General features: G+C 40.4%; 1 protein-coding gene across 21 annotated transcripts; it reads left to right on the forward strand.

The window, feature by feature from the left end:
* The first annotated feature begins 1,629 nt into the window (after positions 1 to 1,629).
* On the forward strand, positions 1,630 to 24,716 carry LOC125886126 (NACHT, LRR and PYD domains-containing protein 12-like). 21 transcript variants are annotated; one of them, XM_049572078.1, is made up of 14 exons: positions 1,634 to 1,959; positions 2,643 to 2,740; positions 5,135 to 5,251; positions 5,374 to 5,427; positions 6,097 to 7,852; positions 7,959 to 8,132; positions 11,725 to 11,898; positions 12,437 to 12,607; positions 12,814 to 12,987; positions 16,621 to 16,794; positions 17,333 to 17,503; positions 17,710 to 17,883; positions 23,368 to 23,538; positions 23,838 to 24,716. In XM_049572078.1, the coding sequence occupies exons 3-14, from the start codon at positions 5,146 to 5,148 to the stop codon at positions 24,010 to 24,012; spliced, it is 3,474 nt and encodes a 1,157-aa protein (XP_049428035.1). In that variant the 5' UTR covers positions 1,634 to 1,959; positions 2,643 to 2,740; positions 5,135 to 5,145; the 3' UTR covers positions 24,013 to 24,716. The 21 variants fall into 21 exon arrangements, with proteins under 21 accessions (XP_049428034.1, XP_049428035.1, XP_049428037.1 ...); XM_049572080.1 differs by having other exon boundaries at positions 1,634 to 1,800; XM_049572077.1 differs by lacking the exon at positions 2,643 to 2,740 and having other exon boundaries at positions 1,630 to 1,959.
* Positions 24,717 to 25,050: the final 334 nt, after the last annotated feature.

The raw sequence follows: 25,050 nt of genomic DNA on the forward strand, positions 1-25,050 counted from the left end.
TCTGGGTTATTAAATGTCCTCCAGAGTCGAACTAAAAAGTACGGTGATGCTGCATTCAGCCTCCCAGAGGACGTCAGACTCTCTGATTCAGCTTCAAACCTTAAAACCTCCGTTAGACCTGCATTTCTGTAGCTTTTATTTAACTGGTATCAAGCCTAATTCGTATTTTAGTGTGTGTGTGTGTGTGTGTGTGTGTGTGTGTGTGTGTGTGTGTGTGTGTGTGTTTGATTGAATCTTTATGTGTATTTTCTCTTTTTTTTTATGTAAAGCACTTTGAGTTGCACCTGCTGTATGAACTGTGCTATACAAATGAAAATTATTATCAATGTGGTTTCAGCTTACAGAGACAGGCAGGAGGTCTGCGTTGCTGTGACACAGTTAAGCCTGATTTATGGTCCTGCGGCGTACCTACACCATACCTACGTCGTTGCCGTGACGCCGTCGTGAACCCTTCGAACTTCTCCGTCACTCCATTTCGTGGCGGTGCAATTCACTGCCAGAGTGGTAGGAGGCTGCGTTCCTTTCCTGAATGGTTGTCGTCGTCTCTAGTTGATTCTTTGTTTAGCTTCCGGCTTTTCCGGTCACAGAGAAATGAACGCGGACCACAGACAGACGGCTCCGTCCGTATCCATATTGAACGTTGAGCATAAATGGGCCTTAATACTGCAACATATGTGCAACATCTACATCGCAACAGAAGATGTTTAAAGATGGCGGGGATGGCGCAATCTGGAAATACGGAACTGGAAATGCGTTGCTACCAAGCCAACCAATCACAGCCCTCTCGGTCTGCCCTGGGTCTGTGTCACCTCGACGTGTAGTTACATTTTTGGGGAGGTGCACGTCAGGCTACGCCGGGGGCTACGGGGAGCCTTCTGCGTAGCCACGTACCCTACGACGTAGCGACGTCGTTGATTTAACGCAGGATCATAAATCAGGCTTTACATTTCTGGGGAGGTGCACGTCAGGCTACGCCGCAGGCTCGACGTTGACGCAGAGCCTACAGCGTAGATACGGTGCGACTCAACACTGAAGTATAAATTCTGCCTTTGACTTGTAAGCTGCCACCAAAGCTCTGCTAATTCGGTTATAAATACATTTAATTTCCTGTAGATTCTCAACAATAAAAGTCCCCCATTATTTTGTTATGTATAATCTTTTATTGTGAAGCAGCAGAATAAGGAAATGTTGAGTTTTCGAGCAGCAACCCCACACAGGCTCTCATACAGCTGATGGTGAACATGAAACAGGGGGCGTCGATGGCTTAGTCAATAGAGCAGGCGCCCCATGTACAGTACAAGGCTGTTACCGCAGCAGCCCGGGCTCAACTCCAGCCTGTGGCCCTTTGCGGCATGTCATTTCCTCTCTCTCCCCACTTCACTGACCTATCAATTAAAGGCAAAAAACGGCCAAAAAATATCTCTTAAAAAAAAAAAAGAATGTATATATATATATATATATATATATATATATATATATATATATATATATATAGCAGATATGTGAAGTAAAAACAGGACACAGAAGAGAAACTAAACTCCAAACCACAGAGATTCAGTCAGAAGCTACAGACGTGCTGAGAGCTGAACACACAGAGACTGTTAAAGACACCTTCCTGTTTGGTTTCCTGCAGACAGGGGGGAGAAGCGAGGGCAGGCTGGCTCTTCGACCTACCCCGGAAAAGTTCAATCTGCGTCCAACTTGGCACAACACGGCACAGCACGGCACGTCTAAACTGACAATGGAAACACAAATGCCAAGAGTGACATTAGAGAGAGGGCACTGGTCCACTTCCTTAATGTGAGTCTATGGAAGAAATAAAAAGAGACGGCGACCAGCTCATTGTGTAACTACAGCATGAAGCAGCTTCCTGTTTCCTGCTTTCAGTCCGTCTCATGATCTTTGTGACCGAGTGAGGACTGTAAAACTTTTGGGCAGCTCCAACATCAGTACAGTGAGGTAAGATAACGACCTGTCTGTGTTTCTATCAGCAGCGGGCTCTGACATATTATAGGTTTATCTCCCTTTACTGAATCTACAGGGGCGAGTCCCAAAGCCTGGAAATGTGTTAGCATGTTAGCATGTTAGCACTTTGCAGAAAACAGAGTTAGTGAAAACTCGGTTAGTTAAGCCTAAGGTGACCTCGCAAACATTTCACCGTTCAAAAGACGTCTAAAAAACGACTACGGTCACCGGTGAAAAGATGTTCAGAAAAGGTTCAAAATTAAAAGTTTTTACATCAACTATTCCCTCTGAGCACCAACCGGGGTGTCAGCGGATACTTCAGGGTGATGTTCGGTCTGATCGTCTGAGACCTCTGTTCACCTTCTTTTCAATGCGGTCACAGCATCAGCGTGTCAGAATTACAACTTAGTTTAATTGTTTTGATCGTTTAGTTGTTGGTTAAAAGAGAGATGACACTAATTATTGTGAAGGTGTTTCTCCAAACTCATAATGCTGCGCTGGGTGAAATGACGTCTACAGGAAGTTGTAATTAAAACGTATTTGATGTTTAATATAAAATGTCATAAATCTATATAGCTCTATATAGTCTGTGTGCTGCCAACAAGAAGCTTTCAGGACATTTTCACTTTCAGAGTCATTTGACATCATTCATGGAAAAATAACACAACCTGTGTTAGTTCAAATGTGTAGACGTCTCTCCGTCCACCGGGACTCTGGGACCGAGGGGAAGGAGCTGACAGCACAAACACGAGTTTTTACGGTGCCCACACACTTTGTAAGTACCTGTGCTGCTGTGTGTCAATAAAACAAAGCAGAAATTAGACATTAGTTTGATTTTACACTGCTCGTGATGCGGCCTAGGCTGTTGTTGGGCCAAGCTCGCTTGGTGTTAGCATGTTAGCTTGTAGCATGCGTGTGGACCAACAGTAAACATAAACATGCTGCCAGACTGTTTTCACCGCAGGTATGTGTGTGTGTGTGTGTGTGTGTGTGTGTGTGTGTGTGTGTGTGTGTGTGTGTAGGACTGTTACTGTAGCCTGATGAATTTATTTTTAGGCCCTTTAATACTCTATTTAAAAAAAACCCTCTACATAAAGCGAGGTGGGTATCTTCAAATAGTTGGTGAGAAAACTTTTGAGCCTTTTCTGAGTGTCTTTTCACCTACCTTTGTGTAATAAATCACACACAGGACTTAAAATGGCTCTTAAATCTTCCAGTAATGTCTTTATAAAATAAACAAATATTTAAGCTGAAGCATAAATAAAACAACAACTACTGTACACAGTAGGATTCAACAGCTTTGTTCAACTTAACCACATACTTTCAAATGAAAAAAAGTGCCAGGGAAAAATAAATCCGCGAACCCACGTGCGTATCGGCGTATGTCGATAAAAGTAAAAAACTCAAATATCAGCCCAATATATCGGCCAGCCGATGTATCGGTCTATCCTTACTGCTTTACTCCATACTGGTTTGCCTGAGCCAAGCCCCAGGCCTCCCTGGCCAAACTGAACATTACCTACAATCTCTGCATGTCTAAGAGCTGCCTCTGCCTCCTGAACTGCCGATCTTGGGTTCCACTTCCTCCCCTTGGTTGGATTTGGAACCACACTCCTAACTACCACGTCCTTACTCCCAGATAACAACAGCTCTGTCCTGACCTTGGTACATTTAAATTCCTCTGTTAAACTAGATACTGGCAGCTGAAGTATCCCTTTTCCAAACAATGCAACACTACTTAGGCACCTAGGAGCACCCAACCACTTCCTAATGTAGGAGCTAACCGACCTTTCAATTTTCTCCCCAACGGATATAAGTAATAAGGTTCCTCTGGAATGTATAAAGTGGCATGAAAAGATCAGATTCAGGTAAAGTACAAGTACCTAATATCTGTACTTCAGTTCAGTACTTGAGTAAATGTACTTAGTTACATTCCAACACTGGTAATACCGGCTCTACAGCGCCATCTGTGTAAAAAGTGCTAGAGAAAGAGAGACAGAGAGGAAGTGAAGGTGGAAGGTGGACTATTGCACAATGCTCTGTAAGTTATTAATAAGTCACTCAAAGTGTTGCTTTGTCACCTAATGACCCGCACAAAACCTTCAATATTCTCTAACATGACAGCCGCCCGCAGCTAAAACTAGCTTTTGTTCTTCATCTTTAAGGGTTAAATTACATATTTAAACAAAGCTTAGTAAGCAGATGGCACAAAAAATTGCAAAAGGAAACCTCTGATGACTTAATTGTTATTCACTGAGTTTTGATTTCTCACACTGTTAAGTAGTGACATACAAATGAATTTGGCAGCAGACATGTAGAGTCAGGAAGTGAACTTTGTTCCTACTGAAGTGATGTCACCTTTTGGTCTTAAACTCTGAACCATTTAGTGGAATACATAGGAAAATAATCTGTAATGACAATATATATACATATATGTATGTATACATTAAAATTTATAATGTTATTAGCATTGTAGGTATCAGTGTTTACAGTGTTATTATAGTAGCACATATAAATGTAGTATAATCGTTATTGTTGCCATTATTGTTTCTGCCCCCTTCCTATTGCATGTACGTCTATATGTCTATAAGTATTCATGTATGTATGTCTGTGTGTGTGTGTGTATATGTGTGTGTATGTATGTTAATGAAAAGAAAAAATAAATAAACAACAATAATAAACAAGTAAGCAAAACAAGAGGAAAAATAAATTACCACAATGACTGTAATTCTAGAAAATGTAGCAATATTGTTGAAAATGACAAAATCTTAACAATTAAAATAATATGCATGTGAGTTGTAGATACACATGATAGTAGTAATGGTTTGTGGGTGCAGTTTGGAGGGGAATGTGTGTTTGTTGTATGTATGTGTGTGGTACAGTATAGTGCAAATATACTACATCTTCTAATAATAACAATGCTGATCATCATAATAAAGGAACTGTATTCAAAAGAGGGAAACGAGAGTGGGGGGAGGAAAAGAGTAGGGGTTTAAGAGATATGAAATATACAGAGTGAGTAGAAAGTAATAATACTGATGAAGGTTAAGAAAGACAAATCAATAATAATGGTAACAATAATAATTTTGATTGTTCTTGATATTTCAGGTCTCTGCTAAAATCTAAAATTGAATTGTGGTTCCTGATTATTTTGTCTCGTCTCAATCAGCTCAAACTCTGATGGAAGCAAGAAACACAACACTCACTGCCCAGCATGGAAGTGTCGTCAGCGCACCACACTTACACAATATCCATTCAGAAGGGGATATTACGATCAGCACAATCGGTAAAGGTTTCCCCTGAGTTCATAAATCAAACCTTATTTGTATTTAATTATGTACTTGCTTAAAATGTAACGTTTCTGAATATTTTGGCCTCCTCTAAAGATGTTGCACATTTATGTTTCAGTCCAGCTACACGACAGGAAAGACACCAGTGATGTTGTTTCTCCCAAAACCAAAGGTATTGTCCCGTTTTTAAAAGATGTTCAAACATTCAACATGTTTAATTGATTTTAACAACCAAATTTAAAAAAAAAGTTGACCTTCTGTTATTAAAACAAAATAGAGCAAATAATAATGAAAGCATTGCGGAGATGGTTTGCTTTCTGAATGAAGGCTGACCTGAATCTTGCAACCTGTTCTCATTCTCAGGTCGTCAAATAGCGAGGCTTTGTCATGCCCCCTCTGCGTCTCATAGTGACACATAGGGCAGCATCTTCATGTGACGGACAGCTGAAACACTTTGCAACACATGGTTCATGTTGTCAAATGATCACAGTTAGGTTTAGATAACAAAGCTACCTGCTTAGGTTTAGACAAAAGATCACGTTGTGAATTAAGTCAGTGTGACATAAACATGTCGCGTGTGACATATAAATTATGTAATGTTACGTGAAAACAACATTGACTTTTGGTTTCACACAGGACATGGACTGTGGTCTCCCAGGTGAAAGTCCTGTTTTGTTTGACCCATCCACCAAACACTGTAATTCTGGCCCCGGGCTGGTTCAGTTGTGGTTCTTAGGTTTTGTCTGAGTCTGTCTGAAAACCTAGCTGCTATACACTACATGCAGTTTCTGCTAACCTGAGAATGAGAAAATAATATAACAATGATTTTTTCCTCTCTCAGGAAACATCCAAAGGTGCAAAGATGATCTAAAATCTTTCCTTGAAAATACAACAAAGAATCTGTCTCAGGGAAAAGAGGAAGATGGATCAACTCCTTTAAACAAAATCTACACAGAGCTTTACATCACAAAGGGAGGCAGTGGGGAGGTTAACAGTGAACATGAAGTGGTTGAATTAGAATGTAAAAGGAGTTCGAGTGAGGAGAAGAAAATCCTGCTCAATGACATTTTTAAACCTTTATCAAACGAAGAAGACCCTCCACAGAGAATTCTGACGAAGGGAATCGCTGGCATTGGAAAAACTGTGGCTGTGCAGAAATTCACTCATGACTGGGCAACAGGAAAAGCCAACCAAACTATTGACTTCATATTTCCAATCCCATTCAGAGAATTGAATCTAATAACACATAAGCGTTGGAGTCTTATGACGTTGATAGGTAACTATTTTGAAGAAGTGAAGGATTTGGAAACGTCAGTCTACAACAGTTCAAGAGTTTTGTTCATATTCGACGGCCTGGACGAAAGCAAGTTACCTCTGGACTTTGACAAGAATAAGGTGTGGCGCGATGTTACAAAGATCACAACACTAGACGTCCTGCTAACCAACTTAATCACAGGGAAACTGCTGCACAAGGCCTCAGTCTGGATCACAAGTAGACCAGCTGCAGCCACTAAGATTCCTACCAAGTTCATCAACAGGGTGACGGAGGTACGAGGCTTTGATGATGAGCAGAAGGAGGAGTACTTTCAGAGGACAGTTAGTGACAAGACTATGGCTCAGAAGATCCTCGATCATCTTCAGTCAAAGCCGCTGAGAAGTCTGTACATCATGTGCCACATCCCAGTCTTCTGTAGGATTTCAGCCACAACTCTCCAGAAACTCCTCACAGAAACAAAACAAAGTGAGCTGCCCAAGACTGTGACTGAAATGTACACACACTTCCTGATCACCCAGACAAAGCTGAAGGTTTATCAGGAAGGTGAAACAAACAGAGATGTGATCATGAAATTAGGAAAGCTGGCATTTGAACAGCTACAGAAGGACAACATCAACTTCTGTGACAAGGACTTGAAGAGTTGTGACATTGATCAGGAACAAGCTGCAGTTTATTCAGGTCTTTGCACACAGATCATAAGAAAAGAATGTGGTCTTCACAAACAAGAGATTTACTCCTTCATACATTTAACTGTTCATGAGTTTCTGGCAGCGCTGTATGTATTAGAGACCTTCTTGAACAGCAGAGAAAATCTGCTTCCTGGATGGCCAAGTGTGACAGAGATGTTGAAGATAGGAGAACTTCCCATCATCCTCCTCCACAAGAGGGCAGTGGATTTAGCTTTGGCCAACGATCATGGAAAATGGGACTTGTTCCTGCGCTTCCTGCTCGGTCTGTCACAGGATAAAAATCAGGAGCTTCTTCAGAAAGAATTTGGATTCAAAGAGAGACGTCCACAGAGCAACCAGGAGACGATCACCTACATTCACAAGAAGATCAAGAAACTTTCCAACGTCAACAAGAGCATCAATCTGTTCCACTGTTTAAATGAGTTGGGTGACCGGTCTCTGGTAGAGCAAGTCCAAAAGTACCAGAACTCAGGAGATGTTGGTAACTTGTTACCTGAACATTGGTCAGCTCTGGCCTTTCACCTGCTCGCTTCTGGTGAAGACCTGGATGTCTTTGACCTGAAGAAATACTACGGATCAGATGAAGCTCTGGGGAGGCTGCTGCCAGTGCTCAAAGCATCAAAGACAGCTTTGTGAGTATCTGACCTCAAGAAACCCAACAGCTCTGAAGCTTTAAGAGTAGAAGGACAGAGGGGAGTGTCTGTAAAATGTTAACAGTCATTTTGTTTTTCACTTCAGGTTAAGTGGCTGTAACCTCACTGACAGATGTTGCAAGAGCATTTCATCAGCTCTCAGCCTGAAGTCTTCTAGTCTGGAGGAGTTAGACCTGAGCAGCAACGAACTGCAGGACTCTGGAGTGACGCTGCTCTCTGACGGTCTAAAGAGTCCCAACTGCAAACTCCAGAGACTCAGGTGAGAACATCCAGATGCACAGTTAGTGTGTGAGGTGACAAGTAATACTGACTGATGGACACTTACACTGAGAGTGATTCTGTTTTCCTTCATATCACAGCAAACATAGACGAGAGTTTACCTTTAAATATCTCATATCACATGGTGATCATGCACATTTACAGTCTTCAAAGATTTAAACTAATCTTTTGCCAAAACAAGATCAGCACAGTTTCAAGGTGAACAATGGTCAGAAAATATCATGATGTCAGAGTGAAGCTGACCTTTGACCTTTTGCATATTAAATGTAGGGCTGCAGCTATCGATTCTTTTAGTAATCAAGTATTCTATCGATTATTCAGCGATTAATGGAGTAATTGGATCAGAAATACTGCCTGTTTTCATTAAATGACTTTGGCTTCATTTCAGGGCAAAAGTCATATGTAAAAGAGAAAACAATAAAAAGTCTCAGAAATGAGAGAAATGAGCAACACATTAGTTTGCTTTTTTGAAAATTCAATATTTTTATTGCTTTAATTGCAAAAACATTTGTCTGCACTTTAAACAGCTGTGACAGATCAGATGATGCATCTGCTGTCTGTGAACTCAACTGCTTGCTCAGTTGAACATGGTGGAGCCCTCTGCACAAAGCTGTCCAAAGTACGACTCTGCGACTTGAGAGTACAATAAAAAAATTTAGGGCTGTAGTCTCCTGGTCGACTGGTCGATTATTTGGTCGCTATGCTCTCGCCTGACCAAATTCTCATTGGTCGAATAATCGCCGTGTTACTTTCATAAAGAGAAATGTGCAACATCAGCAGCTGTCCAGGATTAATCCATTATTTACCTGTGATAATAGGGGTGTTTTCAAAACGTTGATCTCACCCACCCTCACGCTCAGCGTCACGGTGACGCAGACCTCCTGTCTGTTGCTGTACTGGCTTTACTGTCCAATCGTGTGTGATTTATCCTTCAGGGATTTATACTTCAGGATTTATCCTGGCTTCATATGAGCAGAGGAAATCTCCACTTGTCGCTAGGCTAATTTATAAAATGTAAAATGCCATAGGGTTGTGCTAATAACGTTAGCATGTTGTATTTGTGGGGAAAATGTGTCCAGATAAAGACAAGTGTTTGTCTGTGAATGCTGCGAGTTATAGTGAAGCTGATTTGTGTTTGAAACTGTCTCTATTAAGCCATGTTTAATGTGCGTTTAATGTGTGTTTAATGTGCTTTCAATGTGTGTTTAAGGTGTGTTTAATGTGCGTTCAATGTGTGTTTACTGTGTGTTCAATGTGTTTTGAATCAACTGAATTTACAGCGCTTAACACAGTCCTCCACCGCCGACTAGTGTTTTGGAGGTGTAACTGCAGAGTGACACAGACACACCACCGCAGAAGTAAAAATAACGTGCAGATTTTTTTTTTCCCCACGACTAATCGATTAGTTGAAGATTATGTGCGACTTTAGTCGACCAAGATTTTCTTTGGTTGACTACAGCCCTAATTCTTTTATTGATACTTATTATATGGCCCTCGCAATTATCATATTTTAAGTTCCTGTGACTGGGTATTACAAAACTTGGCAAATACACGTGATACATAACCAGGTAATGTTAGCCACCTCATTGATTTCTGTCATTATTCAGCCATTACATGTAGCCATGATACACGTACGTTCTTTCTATGCGTTAGGAATTTCAGCTAGCAATCACTGATTACGGTTAAATGCATTAAATGTGATGTTGACGTCACCTTGTTGTGTCGGGTCCGCTCGGTGTGACTCCATCGTTTTTCGTCAGCCCTTATTAAATATCAACTCTTCATCATTTTATCCTGTCAGACATTTGTGTGGAACTTTGTCATAATGTCGTATGAGCTCTTGAGTTATGGCCAAAAATGTGCTTTGTAAGGTCACAGTGACCTTTGACCTTCAATCATCAAATTCTAATCAGTTGATTGTTTTGTCCCACTAATGTACCTTTTGATACCAAACATTATACTAATTATTATTCGTATTAATTATTATAATTCTACCACTGTTGCATATCCGAGTCCGCGGCCCATAACCTGTGACTCTGCAGACTAATAACAGGAGTGACAGTGAGCTGGGCGGAGGCACAGAGGCACAGCCTACGTTAGCCTCTGTGAAAACAATACAGCAGCTTGTATCGTCTACAGCACATCATGTTTCAACAAACATGCAGTTAATGGCAACAAAAGAAACATGGAAATACAGGAACATTTTTAAAGCAACACACTGCTTATTTGCTTGTTAAATTTTGTTCTGTTTGCAGACGATACTAACTTGTTTTGTTCTGGTAAAAACCTTGAACGGCTGCTGGATACAGTGGAAAATGGAATTAGATATTTTGAAATGTTGGTTCAGTGTCAATAAATTGTCATTGAATGTAAATAAAACCAAATATGTAATCTTTGGAAATCGTAAAGTCAATAAGAAGGTTCAAATCATGATCGATAAAACTGAAATAGAAAGAGTTTACGAGAATAGATTTTTGGGAGTTGTCATTGACCATACATTATGTTGGAAACTGCATATTGATTATATTAAAAAGAAAATATCAAAGTCTATCACAATCTTATATAAAGCAAAAGAAATTCTTAATACAAATTCATTACAAACATTGTATCATTCCTTCATACTACCATACATTACTTACTGTGTGGAGATTTGGGGTAAATCATACAAAACAATCACTAATCCAAATCTTTTGCTTCAGAAAAGAGCGATCAGAGTTATCAATAGAGCTGATTATCGGAACCAATAAACAAATTATTTATACATTGTCACATGCTCAAATTCAATGAACTTTTAGATTTCAAAATATCACTGTTGATGTTCAAAGCATATAATAATCTGCTGCCACACTGTATCCAGAAGTTGTTTCAGAAAAGGCAAAGTGTGTATGAACTGAGAGGAAGCTGCATGTTCACAAAAACAAAGAACAGAATGAATGTCAAACAAAGATGTGTTTCAGTTTATGGGGTTAATCTGTGGAATGCCTTGGAAATGGAAATTCAAGGGTGCAGTGCTTACCAAATATTTAAAAAAAATATTGAAGAATCGTTTGCTCATCAAGTATAAATATAATGTATGAGTGTATTTGTAAGTGTCTGAGTTTGAATTGATAATAGGTCCGTGTAAAAGTATATTTAATCTTTTCTTTTTTGGCTCTACTGCTCTATATACAATTATGTAGGAGCTGACAGAAACTGATTATAAAAGGGTAGGTGTAATAAGCTAAGCTTCAGCCTACACCTTTTCGGTCTCGTTTTGTTTGTGTTTTGGTGTAATGCTATATTAGCATTGACTTCAAGTTTATTTGTTGTTTTCTTTTCTTTCCTTTTTTCTCTGTTGTATTTGAGTCCATATTTTGAAAATGACCAAAATAAACTAACAAAATGTAACAAAATAACTGACAAGTTAAATTTCACAACTAATGCATTATGTTAGTTGCTACGATGAAAAAGTAATCTGAGTACTCTGACGCTACACTCAACACTGCCCATATGTTTAAAAAGGTCAGAGGTCAGGGTCTGGAGCTGCCACTGCATGTTACCACCTAGAAGTTCAAACTGTTTTTCCCCAACAGACTGGCTGGCTGTCAGTTTACAGAGAGAGGCTGTGCTGCACTGGGTTCCAGTCTGAAGTCAAACCCCGCCCACCTGAGAGTCCTGGATCTGACAGGAAATGACCTCAGAGACGGTGATGTCACAAAGCTTTGTGAGTTCTTGGCAGAGCCACGTTGTGGACTGGAGACACTGAGGTGAGTATTGTGGTCATTATTTAAATAAAAGTGAAAAAGCAAATGCTGTCACACATTCAGGTGTGCAGAGACAGTTTTCAGGTATTTGAGGCCATTTTCACACTAAAAGTCCTCTGTTTAGATTATTATGAAATAAATAACACATTCTAATGTAGTTCACATATCTATTAGAGTTTCAAACATTCACACATTGTACATTATACAGTACGATGAAAAGCTAGAACATAAAAGTTTAGAGTTTTTGTAATTATTATATCTCCTCATATGAAGACATATTTAATATTATTACAACTGTGTGTTAGTGTGTTGTCATTAATGATGTGTTTATACAGCAGCCTCCTCTTGGTCTCCACAGGAGGAGTTATAGTTGATGACAAATACATTAAGAAACGCTAAATCTGCTCACAGCTACATTATAATGTGTTATAGATCATTTATTACGTTTTATTTCAATTAACTTTACATTTTTACACTTTCACAAAAAGTTCCAACACAAAACAAACTGATCCGAAATCTGTGTTTAAATGTCTCCTTCCAGTCTGAACTCCTGCAGGTTATCAGCAGAACACTGTCGGTCTTTGACCTCTGCCCTCAGCAGCTCCTCTGATCTCAAAGAGCTCGACCTGAGCTACAACTACCTGATGGACCAGGGGGCGGAGCTGCTTTCTGATTGGCTGAGGAAACCCCAGTGTAGACTGAAGACACTGAGGTGAGACTTCTCAGACAGTTTCCTGTCATTCTTCCTTCTCTGGACACCAGCTGTGTAAATAATATGTCTAATTATTAATCTGAGATCATTTCAGTGTCAGTCAGACTCAGACTGCAGCTGCAGCTCAGCTGCTGGGTCAGAGGTCAGGGTCTGGAGCTGCCACTGCATGTTACCACCTAGAAGTTCAAACTGTTTTTCCCCAACAGACTGGCTCGCTGTCAGTTTACAGAGAGAGGCTGTGCTGCACTGGGTTCCAGTCTGAAGTCAAACCCCGCCCACCTGAGAGTCCTGGATCTGACAGGAAATGACCTCAGAGACGGTGGTGTCACAGAGCTTTGTGAGTTCTTGGCAGAGCCACGTTGTGGACTGGAGACACTGAGGTGAGTATTGTGGTCATTATTTAAATAAAAGTGAAAAAGCAAATGCTGTCACACATTCAGGTGTGCAGAGACAGTTTTCAGGTATTTGAGGCCATTTTCACACTAAAAGTCCTCTGTTTAGTTTATTATGAAATAAATCAATGACTCATCACTGTTACACCTCGTCTAGGGGAGTAGCAGTGCAACATAAAAGTGTGAAAGGCTGTTTCCTCCCCGGTCTCCAAACCAGACAGCTCAACACAAGAGTTACAGTTGAGGTATATTTATTATTGTGAGGAAATTAACTTCGTTTAACAATAATGTGAAGCAAAAATAACTCAGTGTTAGGCTGACCATATTTTGATTTCCAAAAAAGAGCACACTCGGCCCGCCCACGAGATAGACGTCACCCTATTGTGTCGGGTCCGCTCGGCGTGACTCCATCGTTTTTCGTCAGCCCTAATTAAATGTCATCTCTTCGTCATTTTACCCTGTCAGACATTTGTGTGAAACTTTGTCATAATGTCGTATGAGCTCTTGAGTTATGGCCAAAAATGTGTTTTGTAGGGTCACAGTGACCTTTGACCTTCGATCATCAAATTCTAATCAGTTGATTGTTTTGTCCCACTAATGTACCTTTTGATACCAAACATTATACTAATTATTATTCGTATTAATTATTATAATTCTACCACTGTTGCATATCCGAGTCCGCGGCCCATAACCTGTGACTCTGCAGACTAATAACAGGAGTGACAGTGAGCTGGGCGGAGGCACAGAGGCACAGCCTACGTTAGCCTCTGTGAAAACAATACAGCAGCTTGTATCGTCTACAGCACATCATGTTTCAACAAACATGCAGTTAATGGCAACAAAAGAAACATGGAAATACAGGAACATTTTTAAAGCAACACACTGCTTATTTGCTTGTTAAATTTTGTCCTGTTTGCAGACGATACTAACTTGTTTTGTTCTGGTAAAAACCTTGAACGGCTGCTGGATACAGTGGAAAATGGAATTAAATATTTTGAAATGTTGGTTCAGTGTCAATAAATTGTCATTGAATGTAAATAAAACCAAATATGTAATCTTTGGAAATCGTAAAGTCAATAATCAATCAATCAATCAATCAATTTTATTTATAAAGCCCAATATCACAAATCACAATTTGCCTCACAGGGCTTTACAGCATACGACATCCCTCTGTCCTTAAGACCCTCACAGCGGATAAGGAAAAACTCCCCAAAAAAACCCCTTTAACGGGGGAAAAAAAACGGTAGAAACCTCAGGAAGAGCAACTGAGGAGGGATCCCTCTTCCAGGACGGACAGACGTGCAATAGATGTCGTACAGAACAGATCAACATGATAAATTAACAGTAATCCATATGACACAGGGAGAGAGAGAGAGAGAGAGAGAGAGAGAGAGAGAGAGAGAGAGCGAGAGAGAGATATGCAGGTAATGACAGTATCTTACAACAACATTAATGGAAGTAATAATATTATAGTTATAGTTCTGGTTACTGCGGTACAATATGTTGAAAGTATGTATTAATACCTGGCAGTATACATGTGTGACAATAATCATATGTGTATAATAACAGTAGAAGTATGACTAATGACTAATGATGGCAGCAGCAGCAGGAGGCATCTGGCGGGACCACGGCAGCAGCACAACCACACACGTCACGCTGTCCAGGCACCGCTGTGATATGAGTTAATCTGAGAGACAGTGGAGCACAAAGGCTCCGGAGAAGAAGCCGAGTTAGTGACATCCAGAATGGCCGGGTTAGCTAGATGCAGTAATAGGATACGAGAGAGAGAGAGAGAGAAGGAGAGACGGGGCCCGGTGTATTATAGAGGGGTCCTCCGGCAGACTAGGCCTAAGTCAGTTTAACTAAGGGCTGGTACAGGACAAGCCTGAGCCAGCCCTAACTATAAGCTTTATCAAAGAGGAAAGTCTTAAGTCTAGTCTTAAATGTGGAGACGGTGTCTGCCTCCCGGACCGTAACAGGAAGATGATTCCACAGGAGAGGAGCCTGATAGCTAAAGGCTCTGGCTCCTGATCTACTTTTGGAGACTTTAGGGACCACGAGTAACCCTGCGTTCTCAGAGCGCAGTGTTCTGGTGGGATAATATGGCACTATGAGCTCTCTAAGATATGATGGAGCTTGACCATTTAGAGCTTTATAAGTTAACAGTAGGATTTTAAATTCAATTCTGGATTTTACAGGGAGCCAGTGCAGAGAAGCTAAAACAGGAGAGATATGATCGCGTTTCTTAGTTCCTGTTAGTACACGTGCTGCTGCATTCTGAATTAGCTGGAGAGTTTTTAAGGACTTACTAGAGCTACCTGATAATAGAGAGTTACAATAATCCAGCCTTGAGGTAACAAAAGCGTGGACCAATTTTTCTGCATCTTTTCGGGTCAGGATAGGCCTAATTTTCGCAATATTACGCAGATGAAAAAATGCAGTCCGTGAGGAATAGGAGAATAAGAAGGTTCAAATCATGATCGATAAAACTGAAATAGAAAGAGTTTACGAGAATAGATTTTTGGGAGTTGTCATTGACCATACATTATGTTGGAAACTGCATATTGATTATATTAAAAAGAAAATATCAAAGTCTATCACAATCTTATATAAAGCAAAAGAGATTCTTAATACAAATTCATTACAAACATTGTATCATTCCTTCATACTACCATACATTACTTACTGTGTGGAGATTTGGGGTAAATCATACAAAACAATCACTAATCCAAATCTTTTGCTTCAGAAAAGAGCGATCAGAGTTATCAATAGAGCTGATTATCGGAACCAATAAACAAATTATTTATACATTGTCACATGCTCAAATTCAATGAACTTTTAGATTTCAAAATATCACTGTTGATGTTCAAAGCATATAATAATCTGCTGCCACACTGTATCCAGAAGTTGTTTCAGAAAAGGCAAAGTGTGTATGACCTGAGAGGAAGCTGCATGTTCACAAAAACAAAGAACAGAATGAATGTCAAACAAAGATGTGTTTCAGTTTATGGGGTTAATCTGTGGAATGCCTTGGAAATGGAAATTCAAGGGTGCAGTGCTTACCAAATATTTAAAAAAAATATTGAAGAATCGTTTGCTCATCAAGTATAAATATAATGTATGAGTGTATTTGTAAGTGTCTGAGTTTGAATTGATAATAGGTCCGTGTAAAAGTATATTTAATCTTTTCTTTTTTGGCTCTACTGCTCTATATACAATTATGTAGGAGCTGACAGAAACTGATTATAAAAGGGTAGGCGTAATAAGCTAAGCTTCAGCCTACACCTTTTCAGTCTCGTTTTGTTTGTGTTTTGGTGTAATGCTATATTAGCATTGACTTCAAGTTTATTTGTTGTTTTCTTTTCTTTCCTTTTTTTTCTCTGTTGTATTTGAGTCCATATTTTGAAAATGACCAAAATAAACTAACAAAATGTAACAAAATAACTGACAAGTTAAATTTCACAACTAATGCATTATGTTAGTTGCTACGATGAAAACGTAATCTGAGTACTCTGACGCTACACTCAACACTGCCCATATGTTTCAAACGGTCAGAGGTCAGGGTCTGGAGCTGCCACTGCATGTTACCACCTAGAAGTTCAAACTGTTTTTCCCCAACAGACTGGCTGGCTGTCAGTTTACAGAGAGAGGCTGTGCTGCACTGGGTTCCAGTCTGAAGTCAAACCCCGCCCACCTGAGAGTCCTGGATCTGACAGGAAATGACCTCAGAGACGGTGGTGTCACAAAGCTTTGTGAGTTCTTGGCAGAGCCACGTTGTGGACTGGAGACACTGAGGTGAGTATTGTGGTCATTATTTAAATAAAAGTGAAAAAGCAAATGCTGTCACACATTCAGGTGTGCAGAGACAGTTTTCAGGTATTTGAGGCCATTTTCACACTAAAAGTCCTCTGTTTAGATTATTATGAAATAAATAACACATTCTAATGTAGTTCACATATCTATTAGAGTTTCAAACATTCACACATTGTACATTATACAGTACGATGAAAAGCTAGAACATAAAAGATGAGAGTTTTTGTAATTATTATATCTCCTCATATGAAGACATATTTAATATTATTACAACTGTGTGTTAGTGTGTTGTCATTAATGATGTGTTTATACAGCAGCCTCCTCTTGGTCTCCACAGGAGGAGTTATAGTTGATGACAAATACATTAAGAATCACTAAATCTGCTCACAGCTACATTATAATGTGTTATAGATCATTTATTACGTTTTATTTAAATTAACTTTACATTTTTACACTTTCACAAAAAGTTCCAACACAAAACAAACTGATCTGAAATCTGTGTTTAAATGTCTCCTTCCAGTCTGAACTCCTGCAGGTTATCAGCAGAATGCTGTTGGTCTTTGACCTCTGCCCTCAGCAGCTCCTCTGATCTCAAAGAGCTCGACCTGAGCTACAACCACCTGATGGACCAGGGGGCGGAGCTGCTTTCTGATTGGCTGAGGAAACCCCAGTGTAGACTGAAGACACTGAGGTGAGACTTCTCAGACAGTTTCCTGTCATTCTTCCTTCTCTGGACACCAGCTGTGTAAATAATATGTCTAATTATTAATCTGAGATCATTTCAGTGTCAGTCAGACTCAGACTGCAGCTGCAGCTCAGCTGCTGGGTCAGAGGTCAGGGTCTGGAGCTGCCACTGCATGTTACCACCTAGAAGTTCAAACTGTTTTTCCCCAACAGACTGGCTCGCTGTCAGTTTACAGAGAGAGGCTGTGCTGCACTGGGTTCCAGTCTGAAGTCAAACCCCGCCCACCTGAGAGTCCTGGATCTGACAGGAAATGACCTCAGAGACGGTGGTGTCACAAAGCTTTGTGAGTTCTTGGCAGAGCCACGTTGTGGACTGGAGACACTGAGGTGAGTATTGTGGTCATTATTTAAATAAAAGTGAAAAAGCAAATGCTGTCACACATTCAGGTGTGCAGAGACAGTTTTCAGGTATTTGAGGCCATTTTCACACTAAAAGTCCTCTGTTTAGATTATTATGAAATAAATCAATGACTCATCACACACTGTAATGTAGTTGGACTGACATAGAACAGATTTCTAAGTGTTCATTCATGTAGAGTTTCTGTCATCATTACAACTTCTCCTGTGAAGATGTGGCCGGCCCAATAAAAATCAATAGCTTGGATTCAACTCAAATATTAAACATGAAAGATGTTCAAAAATAAAGGCACCCACAGCGCCACCTGTTGTTAAAGGAGCCCAAGGACTCCATGTGAGGCTCCACAGGTTCTTATGAAATCAGCAGTGAGCAGAGTTAAAAAACACAAGTGAGATTAAAAGATTTATTCCATAAGATCAGTAATAAAAGACAGCTGTCAGAAGAATTAAAACCTATTAAATATCTCTTTAAACCAGTTCACTTCAGGGGCAGTAGGAAAAAACTGTTGCATGCAGTAACTGGGGCACAGCCATCTTGGGATTCAATGATTTCAAAATCAATCCAAAAATGGATGCAAGACTTTAAATGTCTCCACTTTCTAGGAAATCAAATAGACACATATGTTGAAATAAATACAGCCCAGACCACTGCCATAATCAGATGGGAAGCCTTTAAGGCATTTATTGGAGGCCAAATTATGAGGGCAGGGAAAACAGCGGGGCCGCATGGTCTTCCAATAGACACCTATAAATATTTCAAAGATAGATTAATAAGCCCTCTGTACCAAATGTACTCAGAATCCTACAATAATGGATATGGACCCACTTCAATGAGAGAAGCCTCAATGATTCTGCTCCCAAAACCTGGGAAACCCAACAATAGATGTGAAAATATGCGCCCTGTAAGTCTAATAAACACAGATACACACATTCTCAGTAAAACTCTGGCAAAGAGGCTCGAAAATGTGCTTCCCAGTATCGTGAAGGAAGATCACAATGGGTTCATAAAAGGAAGACAAGGATTTCACAATGTAAGACGGGTTCTCAATATTCTAGCCCAAAGGGAGAAGAAGATCCAGCTCTGCTCTCACTGGATGCAGAGAAGCCTTTGATAGGGTTGAATGGCTCCATCTTTTTGACTTTGTTGCTCGCTTTGGCTTTGGGCCAAATGTTTGTGATTGGATTCAATTATTACACTTGAAGCCTTTGGCTAAGGTGCAAACACATGAGATGATGTGTGAGCCCTTCAGTATAACGAGAGGCTGCCCTCAAGGTTCACCTCTGTCTCCACTTCTGTTTATTTTACCTAGAGAGCCTTTCGCCAACGCAATTAGAACACATAGTGAATATCCCATGAGACAAATGGGGGTGTGTTGTAGTTGGTGGGTAGGGGATGGGCTGTGTGGTACCTAAGTTCCCACTGTCCAGGCCCAAGCCGGACTCGTCGTCCTCCTCGCTGTCCTCCTCGCTGTCCTCCTCGCTGTCCTGCACTGAGGCCTACTGCTGCTGCTTGGGGCCTAGCCATCCAGCTCAGAGGCCCAACATGTGGATACCTCCCCTGCTGCTCTACCTGGCTGGCTGCCTGGCACTGGGGATCCCTGGAGCTGGCATCTCTTCCGAGGTGGCCCAGCAGAGTGCACCTGCACTTGGCCTGTTGCCTGTTCTGGGCTTTGTGACCTCCCGGGAGTCGGCGGGGATGCTGTCATGGCGGCTCCACTGCTGGTGGGGGGGCTTCCTTCCCTGGTCGTTTCTCCCTCTGGATGCACAGCGGGGGTTGCGCTGCCTGTGGTCCCTGGGAAGTGGGGGGCTGTCTCCCTATGCGATGTGCACCTGCAACGGCGGGCTGACCAGCTCAGCGAGGAGAAGTTAGCTTGTGTTTCTCTTACTCCTGTTGTCAGGTAATGTTCAACCGAACCCGGGCCCAGACTTGATACAGCTCCAAATGCCAGAGGAATTTAAAACTAAAAACGGATTACGCCTTTTTCACCTTAATGTACGCAGCATGGTCAAACACAATAAAATGGATTTTAGTAGAATATGGGCTGACTCGACTGACTCTGATATCATCGTTCTTACTGAGACATGGCTTAAGGAGTAAATCGCAAATGACATGATTAATATAGAAAGATATAATGTTTTTAGAACAGACCGTGCGGGAAAAGGAGGAGGGGTCGCAGTTTATGTAAAAAACAATTTAAATAGCACTTGCATCCTGTCCATAACAAAACCAAAGTGCTTTGAACTCCCTGTGATTAAATTATCTCTTCCAAACGGTTCTGATATCACTGTGGTCGGATGTTATCGGCCGCCCGCAGCCCCAAGCGAAGCCACATCTCTACTCTCTGACCTTCTCCACACCTGGACTAAGTCTGAGATGGTTTTACTCGGAGACCTGAACTGGAACTGGCTGTCGGACTTGTCAGATTCTTTTAAAGACACTTGTGACTCTCTTTGTTTGGAGCAGATAGTTAATTCATCAACCCGGTTAAATCAAAAAGACCTGAATAAGTCCACCCTGATAGATGTTATTTTAACGAATGCACCCCACAAATTCTCTGCAGTTGGAACTCTCTGTAACGATGTCAGTGATCATTGTGCAGTTGTCTGTGTTAGAAACTGTAAAGTCCCTAAGGGTAAAACACGTTTTATTTATAAAAGGCAGTTCAAGCACTTCGATGAGCAAGCTTTTTTACATGATGTGTTTAATAGTGATCTGTACATTGTCTCACAAATGACAGATGTTGTTTTAGCATGGGATTATTTCAAATCCACCTTCCTGGCTTTATGTGACAAGCACGCCCCTTTTAGAAAATATAGGATAAGTGGTAAAGATAACCCTTGGTTTAATGATTCTATCTCCACCCTTATCCAGCAGAGAAATGCCGCTTGGGCAAAAGCAAAGAAATCGAATATTCCCTTAGATTGGACCCTTTATAGAACATTATAGATATAAATGCACTAAATTAATCAAAAATGCTGAATGTGATTATTATCTTAACACAATAAGTGACAACTTGAATAACCCTGCTAAGTTTTGGAAACTAGTTCAATCATACTCTGGTTCTATCACATCAAATAGTCTTCCTGATCTTCTACAGGTGAATCAAACCGAAATCAAGGGTAAAATAGACATTGCAAACAGCTTTAATAATCATTTTATTTCTGCTGGCTCAATTTTTGACTCTAGTAAAGCTGGGGGGTATGGAGGAGGGTTTGACCCTGTTCCTTGTGACCCTGATCAACCTTTGCCCCCATTTTGGCCTCTCAAGTTAAGAAAGCACTCATGAGCCTAGATGCAAAAAAATCTTCAGGTCCAGACAAGATAAAGCCGTTTTTCTTTAAAACTGCTGCAGGTGTTATTGCAGAGCTTATTGCCTCCATTTTTAATCTCAGTCTCTACTCCAATGAAATACCCAGCTCATGGAAATCAGCTTTGGTCCTCCCTTTGTTAAAGGGCGGAGATCCTTCTGACCTAAATAATTACCGCCCCATTTCCAGACTGTCGGTCATGGCCAAAGTTTTTGAATCGCTTATAAATGAGCAACTGAAGACGTTTTTAACCGTTAGAAATATTCTCAATGAGTCTCAGTCCGGTTTTAGATCAGGCCATAGTACTACAACAGCAGCCATGCTAGTCACAGATGATATTATCAGATGTCTAGACAGTAAGAAACACTGTGCAGCATTGTTTGTTGATCTGTCCAAAGCAATTGACTCTGTAGATCATGAACTACTACTGCAGAGACTTTGCTTCGTAGGCCTTAGTGAAAGGGCTCTGAACTGGTTTCAAAACTGTCTATCTGAAAGAACTCAGTGTGTCTCAGTAGAAACTACACCTCAGCCCTTCTTAATGTAAACAAAGGTGTCCCTCAAGGTTCTATTTTGGCACCTATCTTATTTTCAATTTTTATTAATGATTTAGGTAATGGAATAAGTCCAGCACATTTTCACTTATATGCAGATGACACGATTATTTACACAATGGCACCTTCTTTAAACCAAGCCTTAGAGTTCCTGCAGGATGCCTTTCAAACACTACGGCACTCCCTGCTGAAGTTAAAATTGGTTCTAAATTCAGAGAAGACCAAATTTATGACCTTCACTCGCTCTCGTTCCAATGTAGTTGTTCCTACGATCTCGACATTGGACGGTACATTTCTTGAACGAGTTACTTCTTATAAATATTTAGGTATATGGCTTGATGACAAGATGTCTTTTAATGTACATATTGACAAATTGCTGAAGAAACTTAGGCCGAAACTGGGTTTTTTCTTGCGTCTAAAAAAATGTTTCCCATTCGAAGCCAGAAAGAAACTTGTGCAAAGCTTGTTGTTATCTGTTTTGGATTATGGAGATGTGATATATATGCATGCAGCATCTTCCCTGCTTAAAAAGCTGGACTCTGTTTATCATGCAGCAATCCGTTTTGTAACGAGTGCAGGCTCACGCACACACCACTGCACCTTATATGAATCGTTAGGATGGCCCTCCCTATACCAGAGGAGAAAAGCGCACATGTTGACTTTTACTTTTAAAACATTAGTAGGTAAATTACCATCTTATATCTCCAGACTTCTGTCGTTTTATACGAACACCTACAGCACTAGACGAGCAGCAAACGGGATGCTTTTAAATGTTCCCTGGATGCAGTCGGATCTTGGTAAAACCTCATTTTCTTTCTATGCCCCCTCATTATGGAATGAGTTGCAAGATAAAATTAACCTACAGTCCCTCCTGACTGTAAATGTGTTTAAAGGTATTTTAAAATCAGCCCTTCAGGAAACCAGTTGTTTTAATTAATGTTCACTTAAGATTGCCCTTTACTGTTGATTTTTTATATTTCATGTTTTCATCGTATATGTATGTTTTATTGTTTTATGTATGAAACTTATGTGTGCTGTCTTGTCCAGGACTCCCTGGAAGAAGAGATCTTGTATCTCAATGGGATATTTCCTGGATAAATAAAGGCTAAATAAAATAAAAAGTTGTGTTGGTTTATGTTTATGTAAGTGTAAACATGTGTTGCACTATTTGTCTGTGAAACATTTGGACTTTGGAAAAGCAATAAAAACATTGAAGAAAAAATCAATCCAAGTAAAAACACTCAAATGATAAAAGTCGTCATAAAAACACTAAGAACAAACAGAAAGATAGAAAAATGTGCAACAAAGGATTAAAACACACGCAGAACAAGCCCCTTAACAACGACCCTGTCACAAAGACATATTTTCTATTATTGCAGCTGTGTTTCATTCTCTGTTTATACAGCAGCCTCCTGTTGGCCTTCACAGGAGAAGTAAGAGTTAACTAATACATTAATAAACACTGAGTCTGCTGACAAATACATTACAGTGTCTTATAAACCATTTATTACATTTTATTTTTATTGATACACAAAAAGTTCCAAAACAAAACAAACTGATCTGAAATCTGTGTTTAAATGTCTCCTTCCAGTCTGAGCTGCTGCAGGTTATCAGCAGAACGCTGTCGGCCTTTGACCTCTGCCTTCAGCAGCTCCTCTGATCTCAAAGAGCTCGACCTGAGGGGCAACCACCTGATGGACCAGGGGGCGGAGCTGCTTTCTGATTGGCTGAGGAAACCCCAGTGTAGACTGAAGACACTGAGGTGAGACTTCTCAGACAGTTTCCTGTCATTCTTCCTTCTCTGGACACCAGCTGTGTAAATTAATAAATGTAATTCATCTTTATTCTAATTTTCACTTCAGTGTTAATCAGACACAAACTTTGATTCTACTGTACGGCTTCATCCAAAGAAGTAGAGGAAGAACATTTCAGTGAGACACATACTAAAGAAACTAAAAGAACAGACCTAAATTATAATCAGTGTCGACATGTTTGATTTGAACAGACACCTGACAGTGTTCTTTGTTACTGTGGTAATAAAACAATGTTTTTCTCTCTCAGGTTGTCACATTGCACAGAGAGCAGCTGTGAGTATCTGGCCTCGGCTCTGAAGTCGAACCCTTCACACCTCAGAGTTCTCGAGCTGGGCTGGAGTCATCCAGGAGAAAGAGGTCTGAAGCTGCTGACTGATTTACAGAAGAACAAATCTAACAGACTAGAGACACTGTCAGTGTGATGAAGTGAACCGGACCAGATAAAAGACACTGGATCATTTTCTTCCTTCGGTCCAGACCAAATGAGCTGAGCTACAGGTGTGAAAGTCACCTTACATGCATCCTGATTCTCCTCTCTCAGGAATCAATACTGAAAACTTTTCAATCAGAAGTCAGAGGGTATCAGAGACCAGCTGCCAGCTGAGAAGACGATTGTGGCCGGACAGATGAACAATGAGGAGCTGCAGATTCAGCTGATCATTCTCTGCAGGTTCATCACTTCCAGAGACACACAACACGTCGTCACATTTCAGGAGCCTTTTCCTAATTTTCTATTCACTTGGCACTTAATAATAATGTTGTGTATATGTTTGTATGAGTATGTGCCGTCTCACAGGTCTGACCTATAAATAGGAGGAGTACCAGGAGAGCAGGAGCAGACAGCTTTTGACCATGCTGTTGCTGGCTCCTCTCCCCTTATGATTTATTGATTAAGTTGATTTATGTCTGCTATTTTTATTGAACTAAGGCTCCCAAAGAAAATGTATGTAACCACTTCATGGCTGGAATAAAACTACGGTTTTTGGAGACTTTTTGAAGAGTCAATTTCCTCCAGTCATCACCCACAGGTCTAAAAGTAGGAGAAATAGGTCTCCGCACCATCGTTTTCACTGTTATTTAAAACATTGTTATTATTAAAAATAACTAACGTAGTAACTTTGATTTACACGACAGGCAGTTTGTCTCTTTGTACGTGTTCACTTTAATGAACCAGTTCTCACATGTGTGATATTCACTCTGTTTAAATCAAGTCTTTATTCTTCTGACCGACAGGAGCTTTGTTCACTGCCAAGGAAGTTAAATGTTAGCAGCACAGGTATGGATTCGATTCATATGACTTGGACTCGAGTCAAACACAAGTCACAAATTTGATGATGTGAGTCTCGACTTGAATCCTAAAAGAGTTGCAACTTGACTTGGACTTTTCCTTCTCGTAAACGCGACATCTCAAGAACACCTTGAGGGAATTTCTTCAAATTTGGCACAAACGTTCACTTAGA

Source organism: Epinephelus fuscoguttatus, linkage group LG3 (genome assembly GCF_011397635.1).
Source record: "Epinephelus fuscoguttatus linkage group LG3, E.fuscoguttatus.final_Chr_v1".
Classification (NCBI taxonomy): Eukaryota; Metazoa; Chordata; class Actinopteri; order Perciformes; family Serranidae; genus Epinephelus; species Epinephelus fuscoguttatus.